This window comes from Pelobates fuscus, chromosome 6 (genome assembly GCF_036172605.1).
Source record: "Pelobates fuscus isolate aPelFus1 chromosome 6, aPelFus1.pri, whole genome shotgun sequence".
NCBI lineage: Eukaryota > Metazoa > Chordata > Amphibia > Anura > Pelobatidae > Pelobates > Pelobates fuscus.
Window position 1 is genome coordinate 20,825,371 of NC_086322.1, and position 13,420 is coordinate 20,838,790.

The 13,420-nt window shown below is 44.7% G+C and overlaps 1 protein-coding gene across 1 annotated transcript in view; it reads right to left on the reverse strand.

Annotated features, from left to right (window-relative positions):
* Nucleotides 1-13,420, reverse strand: part of HSPA12B (heat shock protein family A (Hsp70) member 12B) — a 72,848-nt gene that overhangs the window by 42,753 nt on the left and 16,675 nt on the right. The window contains exons 2-3 of the mRNA XM_063457549.1: nt 6,277-6,377; nt 4,250-4,374 (exon numbers count right to left, since the gene is read on the reverse strand). Of these exons, the coding sequence (XP_063313619.1) occupies nt 4,250-4,374; nt 6,277-6,377 (226 nt within the window). The remainder of the gene's footprint in view (nt 1-4,249; nt 4,375-6,276; nt 6,378-13,420) is intronic.

The window sequence follows — 13,420 nt, forward strand, 5'->3', positions numbered from 1 at the left end:
GTGTGAGTGCGGGTGGTGTAATGTATGTATACAAGGGGTATAGTGTGTCTAATGTGTGTAAGTGTAGGGGGTGTAATGTGTGTATATGAGGTATAGAGTGTGTGCATTGTGTGAATGCAGGCGTGTAATGTATGTATATAAGGGGGTATAGAGGGTGTGTAGTGTGTGTGTGTGAGTACAGGGGGTATGGAGTGTGTGTAGTGTGTGTGAGTGCAGTTGGTGTAATGTGTGTATATAAGGGGATATAGAGTGTATAATGTGTGTGTAAGTGCAGGGGGTATAATGTGTGTATACAAGTTATAGAGTGTGTGTAGTGTGTTTGTGTGTGAGTACAGGGAGTGTGATGTGTGTATATAAGATGGTATAGAGTGTGTGTAGTGTGTGTATATAAGCCTGGAGCCATGGCCCCACCGTGTCCTATGGTGTCTTGCTAACAGAACAATTACAATCAGTAAGTGTGGAAACAGGCCAGTATTGTTCTGGCACCTCTTTGGGCAGTACTGATCTTGGGTCACGTAGTGGAAGACGTTAAACTCCTATAGTCACTATCTTCTCCCAGACACAAACCGATGTCTGCTAGGTAACAGACAGTTTTCTATATAGATTAAAATACGAGATATGAATGCGTATTTAGTAAACACTATATTCTAGAGCTTTTTTCCCCCATGACTCATTGTTGTATAGCGTGGCTGATGGGAGCGACCTGTCTTTGGCCGGGGTTTGTATGTAACATGCTGGGAATGAGGATTATAGGATCAGCAGTTGATTCTAGTACAGTCAGGGGTGAGAGCGAGGTTAGCCAGAGACTGCCACACTGTATGCATGTGTCTTAGTGTAGGGTCTGACAGTGGCCTGCTGCAGATATAGTTATATCAAATGCCAAATCAATGGCATCCGAGTAACTAACCTGGGGTTAGGAAGTCTTTGTCTTGGTTGAACTATCCTAGACCCAGACTTGCAGTGCCCCCAATTGATGAAGCATACTCAAGACAAAAGACACCTAACAGTCACTGTCAGGCAGATATTGCAGGAGCTGGCAGTGACAGTGATTCTCACGTCTTCTGGATAGTAGCATAGGACTTCAAATTGTTAGATTAAAAGGTTTACTCCAAGCACCATCACTACTTCGCTGATTTAAAACTGCACATACAGAGTTTAACGGCTCTGCTGCCGGAGTTGTACAGCATCCAGGGAGGCAATGCCGGGATTACGCCCATCCTTTCTGCGCATGTTCTCAACTAAACCCACCCTTCTTGACCTCCTCTGGTAATTAAGAGTGACATCAGCCATGGAGGATCAGGCTTCAGGGATAACTGTTGGCACTGGATTGAGCTCAGTTTTAGCATTCTTTTTTTTTCTTAATGAGGTGGCAAGGGTTACTCTAACCAATACCAGTGAGTGCTTCATGAAAGCCCTCAAATAGCCCTGATATAGTGTTAGATAGTATTAGATAGTGTAGTATGGTATGGTATAGTATGGTATAGTATGGTATAGAATGGTATAGCATGGTATAGCATGGTATAGCATGGTATAGCATGGTATTGCATGGTATTGTATGGTATAGTATAGCATGGTATAGTATGGTATGGTATAGTATGGCATGGTATAGTATGGTATGGTATAGTAAGGTATGGTATATTATAGTATGGTATAGTATGGTATAGCATGGTATAGTATAGTATGCAGAGCCGTACTGGCCCACCGGGATACTGGGAAATTTCCTGGTGGGCCGTCGGCACCTGGGGCCGGGCAGGCAGCTGGCTCACCTGCGGTCGCAGAGGGAGCCCTTCTGGCGGCCGCTGACTGGGGTCTGCTCTTCTGGCGGCCGCTGGTTGGGGGAGCCCTTCTGGTGGCCGCTGGCTGGGAGCTTGCTGTTCTTTCTCTGCTCCCCCGCCCCAGCGCGCAGCTTAATGAGACCAGCGGCCGCTAGAAGAGCTCCCCCAGCCAGCGGCCGCAGGAAGAGCCAGCTGCCCCCTGCGGCCACCATCAGACTGAGCTCCCCATGCGGCCGCCATGTGTGTCAGTGTATGTGTGTGTGTCTGTGTCATGGTGTATGTGTGTCTGTCTGTGTCATGGTGTGTGTCTGTCTGTATCATTGTGTGTGTCTGTCTGTGTCATGGTGTGTGTGTGTGTGTCAATCTGTCATGGTGTGTGTGTGTTTTTGTCTCTGTGTCATGGTGTGTGTGTGTGTGTGTCTGTCTGTGTCATGGTGTGTGTGTGTCTCTATCTGTCATGGTGTGTGTGTCTGTGTCATGCAATGTGTGTCTGTGTCATTGTGTGTGTGTGTTTGTCATGGTGTGTGTGTGTGTGTCTGTGTCATGTAATGTGTGTCTGTCTGTGTCACGGTGTGTGTGTCTGTGTCACGTCTCTCTGTGTCGTGGTGTGTCTGTGTGTCATTGTGTGTGTGTCTGTGTCATGTAATGTGTGTCTGTGTCACAGTGTGTGTGTGTTTGTGTCATGGTCTGTCTGTGTTATGGTGTGTGTATCTGTTTTAAGGTGTGTGTCTGTCATGGTGTGTGTTTGTTTCTGTCTGTATCATGGTGTGTGTGTGTCTGTGTCACGGTCTGTCTGTGTCATGGTGTGTGTCTGTCATGGTATGTTTGTGTGTATGTGTGTTTTTACTCACCTTTTTTTCCGCCATGTCGTGCTGGTCTCCCTTCGACTGGCCCTGCCTCTATGGCTGAGATCATCAAGCTTGATGATCTCAGCCAATCCGCACTGACACAGGAAGCACCTCTAGTGACCGTCTGAGTGTCTGTCATTAGGAAGCAATGCAAACACTGCCTTTTCTCTAAAAAGTCAGTGTTTATATTGAAAAGCCTGCAGGGACAGGCTATAGACACCAAAAGCACCACATTAAGCTGTGTGTGTGTGCGCGTGCCTGCTAGTGAGTGGGCTTGCTTGTGTGTGTGTGTGTGTGTGTGTGTGCCTGCTACTGAGTGAGCTTGTGTTTTTATGTCAATGACCTTATGTATATCAGTGAGATTGTTTGTCTATGAGGCTGTGTATCAGTCAGCTTGTGTCAGTGAGATTGTCTGTGTCTGCATGTGAGTGTGCTTACTGTATAATTAAAAATTTGACTCTGAAAAGACCAATATTTTATATTGGAAAAAGCAATATAATCTAGGGTGGCAATCATCTAGGGTGGCAAGACATAGCCTTACATATTACATGCGACAATATATGGCACAATGACTTATGGGGCTGGCATAGATTTTTTTTTCCAGGGCTGCTTTGGAATCCCCAGTCCGGCCCTGATAGTATGGTATGGTATAGTATAGTATGGCATGGTATGGTATAGTATAGTATGGTATAGCATGGTAAAGTATAGTATGGTATGGTATAGTATGGTGTAGTATAGTATAGTATTGTATGGTATGGTATGGTATGGTATAGTATGGTATGGTATGGTAGGGTATAGTATAGTATGGTATGGTATGGTATCATTGAGTAACATTTAGTGCTATATAGTATATCACCCATAATAATATTGCAGAGACATGCCCTATTCTCCTTTATCATTTCAGACCTACGTGTTTCATCACAAGAGGAGCCATAATGTATAGGAGGTATAGAGTGTGTAGTGTGTGAGCCTTGTATAGTATAGTATGGTATAGTATGGTATAGTATGGTATGGTATGGTATGGTATAGTATGGTATTGTTAAGAATCCCCCTCCATTCATTCGGACCCTGATAACATTTAGAAGAGTTGCCAGAATTTGCCATAAATCCATTTGGGTTTTCAGCCCAAGTCTTCTTGTCAGATCTTATGTGTATGTGTGTAAGTGAGCATTGGTTATTATTGCCCCTTCCCCCAGGATACAGTGATTCCAGTCTAAATAACTGTGAATTAGACCATGTGACTCAACTATTACCTGTGTTGACATTTTTAAAACATGCTACAATTCATATTATTCTCAGTCACACCACCATGATACACCTTGAGATGTCATGTCATGTCGTATGGAAGAAATTATACATTAGTTAAGTTATTATGGGATCCAATCAGATTTACAGGCTGAGATGAGAACCCTCCCTCTCGGGGCAGCAGTGGAGTTGGTCAAAACAGGAAGCTGGCGTGAAGGGACACTTACATTTCTCAAAAATAAAAAATTGCAATCTCAGAACTATAAAATGGCCTCGACCATCCTAAATGCTGGTAATATGCACATTCATTTTTGTGTGCCTCGTGTTTGTCTTTCTGTAAGTCATTACATTTATTATTTGAAGTAGAACATCAGTCTGTACCTCATCATGTGAATGGCCTCTGGATCTTTAGAAAAGCTGAAGGCGTAGCCACTGGACGTGGTTCCAAAATCGATTGCCACAACCACAAAAAAACGTGAGGTTCTCACCGCTCTGTGCTCGCTCCTCTGAAACACAATGAACAGAATGTGAGTTACATTCTCAAGCCACTAATAATCTCACTAATTCAAATAATCACGACTTCCCTCTGTGTGCCTTTCCATATATATAGGATATATCATAACCTTTCTGAACCATTTGTAGCCTGAGCATTCTGGGTGTCACATACAACAGAAACAATAAACACAGAGTGAGTAAAGGCAATATCCTTAAAGGAACTATAGTGTCACAAACTGGTATTCCTGGCACTATAGTTGTAAAAACACTGTAGCGGAACCCTATTGTGGCTGTCCTCCCTGTATTGTGGATTGCCCTCATCTACCCTACCCTGGCCCTAAAGACAAAAACTGTGCCTGGCCCTTGGATTACCTCAGGGCAGTGGTGCTACTTCAAATGGGCACTTCGGATACCGTCGAAGTGCCGAAGTAACCGTCGAAGCTGTCGAAGTCGTCGAAGTGCACGGCATCGAACAAAGGACCACGTGCCGGCGGCCATTTTAACTCCTAACATCGCCGACCCATACCATCGACTCCACTTCGACACTTTGACTAACGTCGAAGTACTGGCCGCACTTCGAACGGGACTTAGACATTTTTATGCCAGGAACTGACCGACCGCACAGCTCAAATCTATGGAACTATTTTGGGCAGGAAAATGTGTGTGCGGTCGGTCATAAAGGGACCTCCAGCTAACTTTTGATCTGCTGGAGGGATTGGGACGATTTTTGAGAGGATTACTAATTAAAGGCTGCTGATTCTGAATGCATGTTTTATGTTTGTAGCACAAATATTATAGAAGTTATGAATATGGTGTAAAAGTTATGTTTGAAACTGTACAATAATGGGAGTATGTGTCACACTAAGGGGAGGGGATGTGTGGGTTGTACCCAAGATACCATTGGTTGTTTTCTGCCTCCCCCTGGGTGTGGCTTGTCTGTGTACAGTTGTAATAAAAGGCAGGCTGGATGTACCAGCCAGCAGTTCTGTTCCTGAAACTGTGTGTCGTCCAGTTATTGGGATTGCTGTGGGGATATCGCTGTGTTACTTTGCCTGCTGGAAACTCTGCCTATGGATTTACTATTGCCTTGTTCCTGAGCCTTCCTGGGATCGTCAGTGGAGAATAGCTGTGGGATATCAGCTCTCCGCTACAAACACATTTTAGGTCCCCGGCCACCTCTTGTCTCCAGTTAAACAGTTATAAAACTACCCTGGTCTCCTTGCGGCTGGCTCTGCCTCCTTTGTTGAGATCATCAAATTTGAGATCTCAGCTGACCCAATGCTTTCCCATAGGATAACAAGGCATCTCTATGAGTAACATTTAGCTTTTCCATGAAGAGTGTGGTGATACTGAACGTCAGCAGCACTGGCCCAAGAAGCATCTCTACTGGTCGTCTGAGTGTCTTCAACTAGAGGTGTAATGAGGCAGTAACGTAAACACTGCATTTTCTATTAAAGGACAGTGTTTACATTAAAATGCCTGCAGGGACATACTATACACACAATGTTCCTCAACGCTCCCCCCCGCCGCCGTCAACCGATGGTGGAGACCTAATGCGCATGCATTAGGACTTCCCCTATAGGAAAGCATTATACAATGCTTTCCTATGTTATTTCGGGAGACGCTGGACATCCTCATGCAAAGCGTGAGGACAGGGAGCTGGCTTTGTAAGTAACATGTTGGGGAAGTGTGACTAGGGCTGCGTAAACAAAGTGATTTAACTCCTAAATGGCAGAGAATTAAGAATGTAGACTATAGGAGTATGATCTATACACCAAAACCACTTCAAAAAGATAATGTTTTGTTGCTTTTAGCGTCCCTCAAGCATAATGCCACTTGTTATATATTGATACATTGATATTGATTCTGTTAGTGGAATGAACTGTTCCTTATACACGGAGACGAGGACTCACCGGAGATTCAGATGGCGTGAGTGGTGCAATATTACAGCTCTCATTGCGGAGGCTCGGCGAATGTGGTGGAGATGGCGTACAAGACCGATCCATGTTGGAAACTGAAAAATAAAATATGTAAAAAAAATTATAGCATTTTTAAAGCCTCATATTATTCAATAACAGACTATTATAAACATCTAACATCCCCTAGCCAAGCACTTCTAATGAGTAATTACATGGACAGCCTTAATTACTGGAATCATCTCTAATGACCACTAGTGATGTCACGAACATGAAATTTTTTGTTCGCGAACTTCCGCAAATGTTCGCGAACGGGCGAACCGCCATAGACTTCAATAGGCAGGCAAATTTTAAAACCCACAGGGACTCTTTCTGGCCACAATAGTGATGGAAAAGTTGTTTCAAGGGGACTAACACCTGGACTGTGGCATGCCGGAGGGGGATCCATGGAAAAACTCCCATGGAAAATTACATAGTTGATGCAGAATCTGGTTTTAATCCATAAAGGGCATACATCACCTAACATTCCTAAATTGTTTGGAATAACATGCTTTAAAACATCAGGTATGATGTTGTATCGATCAGGTAGTGTAAGGGTTACGCCCGCTTCACAGTGACAGACCAAACTCCCCGTTTAACGCACCGCAAACAACCGCAAACAGTCCATTTGCACAACCGCAAACTCCCCATTTGCACAAGGTTGGATACCAAGCTAGCCATGTCCCGTTCCTTGTCCTCACTGATGTCATTGAAGGGCTCTTTCTCCACCCAGCCACGTACAACACCAAGGGTCCCCGAAAGGTGACAACAAGCCCCCTGTATTTGTTTTTTTAAATGTACACTACTGTTACACCAGATATGAGATGCACTGGTGTGACACTGTGCCCTGGCAGGCCCTGAAATGCACACATATGAAGGAAACTGACTGCTATTATTTCACAGTCAAATTTCTAGGTTTTTTTTTTTTTTTTAATTCTTTATTTTTCTTGTGCATTGTATTACAAAACAGAGCATTCTGTAACGCCACAACAGCGGTTACAGGCATTTCAGCGACATACATGGTCATGGCAAAGATAAACAGCACATTTTGTTTTTAAAAGTAGATATAACGCGCTAGGAACAATGTTAAACTAAGGAACATAGTAAGTGCTCGTTTGTGACACTCTTCTATTTTGTTGGATCACGAGTGGATCGACATGCTTAAATTGTGAAACATCATATATTGTCAACTCGCTCAAAAATAGGTAATTACAAGGAAACAATGCTTGAATGGAAAAGATATGCATATAAGACATCTTAGCGTGATTACACCCATTCTGTCGGGTTATCAAGAGTGGCATTTCTATGATGCAAATCTAGCTAAATTAAATATGTCAGTGCAGCAATGGCTAAATTCAGACGCTTAGGAAGCCTGAGAGAGTTATCAGGTTGTCAGTGTCATTGTGGATAAGTGATTGGGCTACAGCACATATTGTATGCGATTAAATTTATCGAGTAAAGTAAAGAGGATAATAATAATAAAGCAAGTGTTGCTGTGGAGGTTGCCTTTAGGTTAATGAGCCAATGCCCTTAGAGGGTGAGGCGCAGCCATCAGCTGACTGGAGTCCAGCAAGCTGGAGCCAAGCGTCCCAACGACCCTCAGCCACAGCCCGCCCTGATCCAGTGGTTCCCGGAGTACCAAGCCACCTAAGTGGACAATAGCCAATATGCCTGGCTAGACAAGCTATGCGTAACAGTAGCAGGGTATGAGGCATGGTAGGGTGCCTTAAAGTGAGTATGAGTTAGACTAAGTATGCAAGCGGGGCGCAATACACGCTTGTGTGGCATGAGTATGCGAAAGGAAAGGTAAACAGTTAAATCGCCGGGTAATCAGGCTTGTCAGCATGGAATTAGCAGGGGATAGGCTATACAGGCACATGTCTAGTAGGCGTAATAAGACATTATAGTATTGTGCAAAGAATATTCTGAAAAATTCAAAGTCAATCAGAAATGAATAAACAATGAAGAACTCTTAAAAGTTCGATGTTGGTTGCTGATCTCAAAACATAAAATTATAAAAGTACACCACCGAAAATCTGTATGGACATGGTGATAGGGCAGAAAGCTAGCCCCCAGTGTGTTACCGAAAGTCAGCCGACTCCCCTAGCCGGCATTCTCATGGCGCCTGCAAGCGAGGCACAGGCGGTGCTCAGAGATAGTGTCCACATGTCGGTAGTGCTTCTCCCGGCTGGGGTCTTAGGGCGATGTCCTCTGGAATAAGGGGGGCCTGGCGTGTAGTGGTGGTCTCGCCGTTCTGTTCGGGTGTTCCCACTGCGACTCTGCTTCCCGGCTCTCTGGCTCCGGGCCTTAGCGAGAGCCCTCGCCTTGAGTCCATGGAGCCTCCCAGACACGGTGGTTGGCTTGGGGGCCCGCGGGTTCTCCCTATCCTGGGTGTCCCCACGGGTGTATGGACGGCATGGGGTAATCCCCCGATGGGCTCCCAGCCCAGAAGGACGTTGGGTAGTCAGGGCGGCAGCTTTGTACACCTTTTTGACGGGCGATGCTGGTTTGGGTTTTGATGTAGGCTTACAGGTTTCCTCTTGCTCTTGTGCTGGTAGGCCCGCATTGCTCCGTTTGGGTTGTGGCTCGGTAGCCCTCCCGGTGGCGCCATGCTTGTTGCTTTTGTGGCACTTGCTTAGCCGTTGTGAGGCTGTCGGCTTCAGTTTGGCCTCCAGCTTACGCCAGAAGTCGTTGAAGATTGCTTCTAGTCTTTGCCGGGTCTCATGCTGTGGGTCTGTGGGCTCGGGGGAACATGAGGCGTCCGCCATGTTGGGTGCAGCATTGTGTTGCATATTTCCCCATGCGTTCCCCCTCTGCACCCGCTCCGGTCTCGATTTCTCTCTCAGGTGTGGACCGCGATCACCCCCGACGGTCCAGGGGCGGGGGGGGGTAACGGGGTTTCTTCTTGCGTTGTGTCAGCATCTCGTGGCACCGGACCGGGGGATCGGCCGCCTCTCCCGCTCTACGGTTGCTAGGCCTCATGGCGCAAGTCGGTCTGCCAGCCAGTTTCAAAATGATCGCAAGCTGCAAGGTCGGTTTAGTGCCCTTTCATGGGTCAAATGAAGCTATTTGGGCTGCCTTTTCATAAGCTTTTAGAGCTAAAAAGTGGTATTTTGCACTATTGTCTGAGGAGCTCTGCAGTGGCACGTCTATCAGCCTCGTTGGTCAGACCCCGCCCCCGTTTTTTTTTTTTTTTTAAATGTACACTACTGTTACACCAGATATGAGTTGCACTGGTGTGACACTGTACCCTGGCAGGCCCTGAAACGCACACGTGTGAAGGAAACTGACTGCTATTATATAACAGTCAAAACCTTTTTTTTTTAAATGCAAGCTATTGTGACACCAGATATGAGTGATGGCACTGGGACCACCTTAAAAATATTGGATATCCCTAAAAATCATGATCACTATATACTTTCTCTACAAACCTCTAAAACGAACCAAACTACTCATCCATCCGCTATACCACTTTATCCCACCTAGAACTAGTGCCCAGTTAAAATATTTGACTCTTACCCACACTCAGTCATGCCACACACATTTCACCACTACTCTCACTGAATCCCTCTGACTACGGCTAAATTCATCTTCTACATCAGAACACTACTCCTAAGATTGGGTTGTATCCATGTCTCGGGTCTTTCATTTAGAATAGGGGCAGCTTTGGTCTCCTTCAACACTGACACTCCAGTGCATATTATTAAAAGATTGGGCAGATGGAAATCCTCAGTCTACAACCGATATATTCCTCATCCCAAGAAAGAAATGAGGAAAGCTTTTAAAAGTTTGGCTTTGCAAATTTGATGCAATAAATGTGTTTTTCTTTAATACCTTTTCACCCTCTTTGCATGAACCCGATTTACATATATTACTAATATGTTTCTGAACATATATATTATATTATTCACTCACTCACTCACTCTCTGGGCCGGCCTAAGACATCATGCTGCCTAGGTCCAACGATAAATGACTATGGGGGATAATGTATAATAAACAGGTTACTGGCTATGGGGAGGATAATGTATAATAAACACAGGTTACTGGCTATGGGAGGATAATGTATAATAAACACAGGTTACTGGCTATGGGGAGGGTAATGTATAATAAACACAGGTTACTGACTATGGGATGATAATGTATAATAAAAACAGGTTACTGGCTATGGGGGGAATAATGTATAATAAGCACAGGTTACTGGCTATGGGAGGATAATGTATAATAAGCACAGGTTACTGGCTATGGGAGGATAATATATAATAAAAACAGGTTACTGGCTATGGAGGGATAATGTATAATAAACACAGGTTACTGGCTATGGAGGGATAATGTATAATAAACACAGGTTACTGGCTATGGAGGATAATGTATAATAAACACAAACAAAAAATAATACAAAAAAAATGAATGCAGCTTCACAATTAATCTAAATTGTATGCTGTCTAGGAGGGGGGGGGTCTGAGAGGGAGGGTCTGCTGCTGATTGGCTGGAATGTGTCTGCTGACTGTGAGGTACAGGGTCAAAGTTTACTCAATGATGACGAATAGGGGGCGGACCGAACATCGCATATGTTCGCCATCTGTGGCGAACGCGAACACGCTATGTTCGCCAGGAACTATTCGCCAGCGAACCGTTCGGGACATCACTAATGCCCACTAATAAGCACTGTGGAATGGGAGATGGCTCTAGATTCTGCTCAGTGAATCCATAAATACAGTCTAGGATTCTGTGCCAAGCACTAGGGAACTCTGTGAATTACTGGTTTGATGGATTGGTGTGAACGGCTTGGTACCGGCTCAGTGCAGGACTTGGCTGTTTGTACACTATAAAACATGTGAACAGGGCTGCTTAACCCTATAGGTAACATAGTGAGGAGCATAGATTTGTAATATACCAGCTGGTAAAATCAACCCTTGTTTTCAATATGTAGGAGCATAGATTATGACTAGAGAGAAGAGATATTCCAGGCATCTACCACTCTTTCTATATCAATGTTAGCCTTTACTACAGCCAGAGGAAGTATATTCTAGAGATCTACTATTACTGGTGGTCAATAATACTTCTCCTGGGAGGACATTCCATGCATCTACTACTCTTCCTCGTTGTTAGTCTTTACTACAGCTCCAGTAATAACCTCTGTCAAGTACATGATCCGAGCCCGATACTTCGCAATCATGATTGGGATTTTGACCTCTTTGAACTGGAAGAGGTTAAACGTTGTCATGCACCTGGACTCCACTCCAAACGGCTTCTTTCTAAGAAAGAATCTAATTTATAGTGCTGCACCTCCACAAACATTCCATGCAGAACTACTGATGTTTCAGATTCCTTTTTCAGAGCCAAAATCAGCAGATTCTTTGGATTTTAAGCATTCTCCTGTTTTCTGGTTAGCAATTACAAGCGTTTCCTCATTTGACAAGGGTGGAGCTGATTCAATTTATTTTCCCCTGCTTCGGACACCTGTAAATAAGCAGACAAGCCCAGCTGGCTCTCTGACATTTTTTTCTGTTTTTTTATTTGTTATAATCCCATATTGTGCTATCGTTACGAGACTTATTATATCGCTTTAAAAGAAAATCCCCAAAACCTGAAAATAGCTCCTTATTGGGCAGAAGGATGACTTTTATATAGGTTCATTCTAACCTAATCAGAATTAAAGTCATAGCCCCAAGGTTAATTACCGTGTACCGTGTTATCAGACCTAAAACAAATTCACGAAAAGCATTTAGGTATATTATATTTCGGTTATATCAGGGTTATTCACTGAAGTGAAAAATCAAAGTGAATTTGATGTGAATTTCCAATTTAAGATCATAATCGCCAAATGAAAAAGTCAAGTATGGTTTTGGTTTGGCTACTCTGGCCTTGAATTTGAAATTGACTTTGAATTCTCACTTTAGTAAGTAACACTGTACATGTCAGGATAACGGTACTCTGACACATGTTCTGACGAGGAGGTATTAGTAAAATATGATGGCGGCTCTGCTGGGAAAGTGCTGGGTAGTCCTGAGGTTCGATGGTTTGGAGTTAAGTGAGTTGGTGTTAGATGAGTAAGGCTTCAACTTAAATGGACTCTCCAGTGCCCCTCTCCCTCCCACCCCCCATCCGATGTCCCTCGGCGCTGGGTCAGGCTCCGCCTACTCTCCTCCCCCGTCGCCGTCAGCAATGGCAGCACACGTGCATTAGGCCTCCTCATAGGAAAGCATTATTCAATGCTTTCCTATGGGGATTTTGGCGATGCTGGAGGTCCTCACATAGCGTGAAGATGTCCAGTGTCGTTTAACACACTTTTCGTGTTCTAAGAACACGGAAGTCCCTCTAGTGGCTGTCTGATAGACAGCCACTAGAGGAGGACTTGAAAACTGCAATAATTGCACTTTTAGGGTTAAGGGTGGTGGCAGTTGGCACCCAAACGACTCCAATGGGCAGAAGTGGTCTGGGTGCCTGGAGTGTCCCTTTAATATTGTAAGCTTTCCAAATGATTTAAAGGACCACTCTAGTCAGCTCAATGAAGTGGTCTGGGTGCCAGGTCCCCCAGGTTTTAACCCTGCAGCTCACAACCTCTCACATTGCCCCACTACCAGGACAGGAAGAGTAAAAATGGGAGATTAGTAAGGATTGGTGGGGGATGGGAGATTAGTGAGGACCAGTAGTGGGGAAATGTGGGAGATTAGTGAGGACTGATAGTGGGGCAATGTGAGAGGTTAGTAAGGCCTGGTAGGGGCAAAGTGGGAGATTAGTGAGAACTAAAAGTGGGTCAATGTGAGAGGTTAGTAAGGACTGGTAGTGGGTCAATGTGAGAGGTTAGTGAGGACTGGTAGTGGGGCAATGTGCAAGATTAGTGAGGACTGATAGTGGGGCAATGTGAGAGGTTAGTAAGAACTGGTAGGGGGGGAAAGTGGGAGATTAGTGAGGACTGGTAGTGGGTCAATGTGAGAGGTTAGTAAGGACTGGTAGTGGGTCAATGTGAGAGGTTAGTGTGGACTGGTAGTGGGGAAATGTGAAAGGTTAGTTAGGACTGGTAGGGGGGCAATGTGAGAGGTTAGTGAGGACTAGTAGTGGGGAAATATGGGAGGTTAGTGAGGACTGGTGGTGGGGCAAT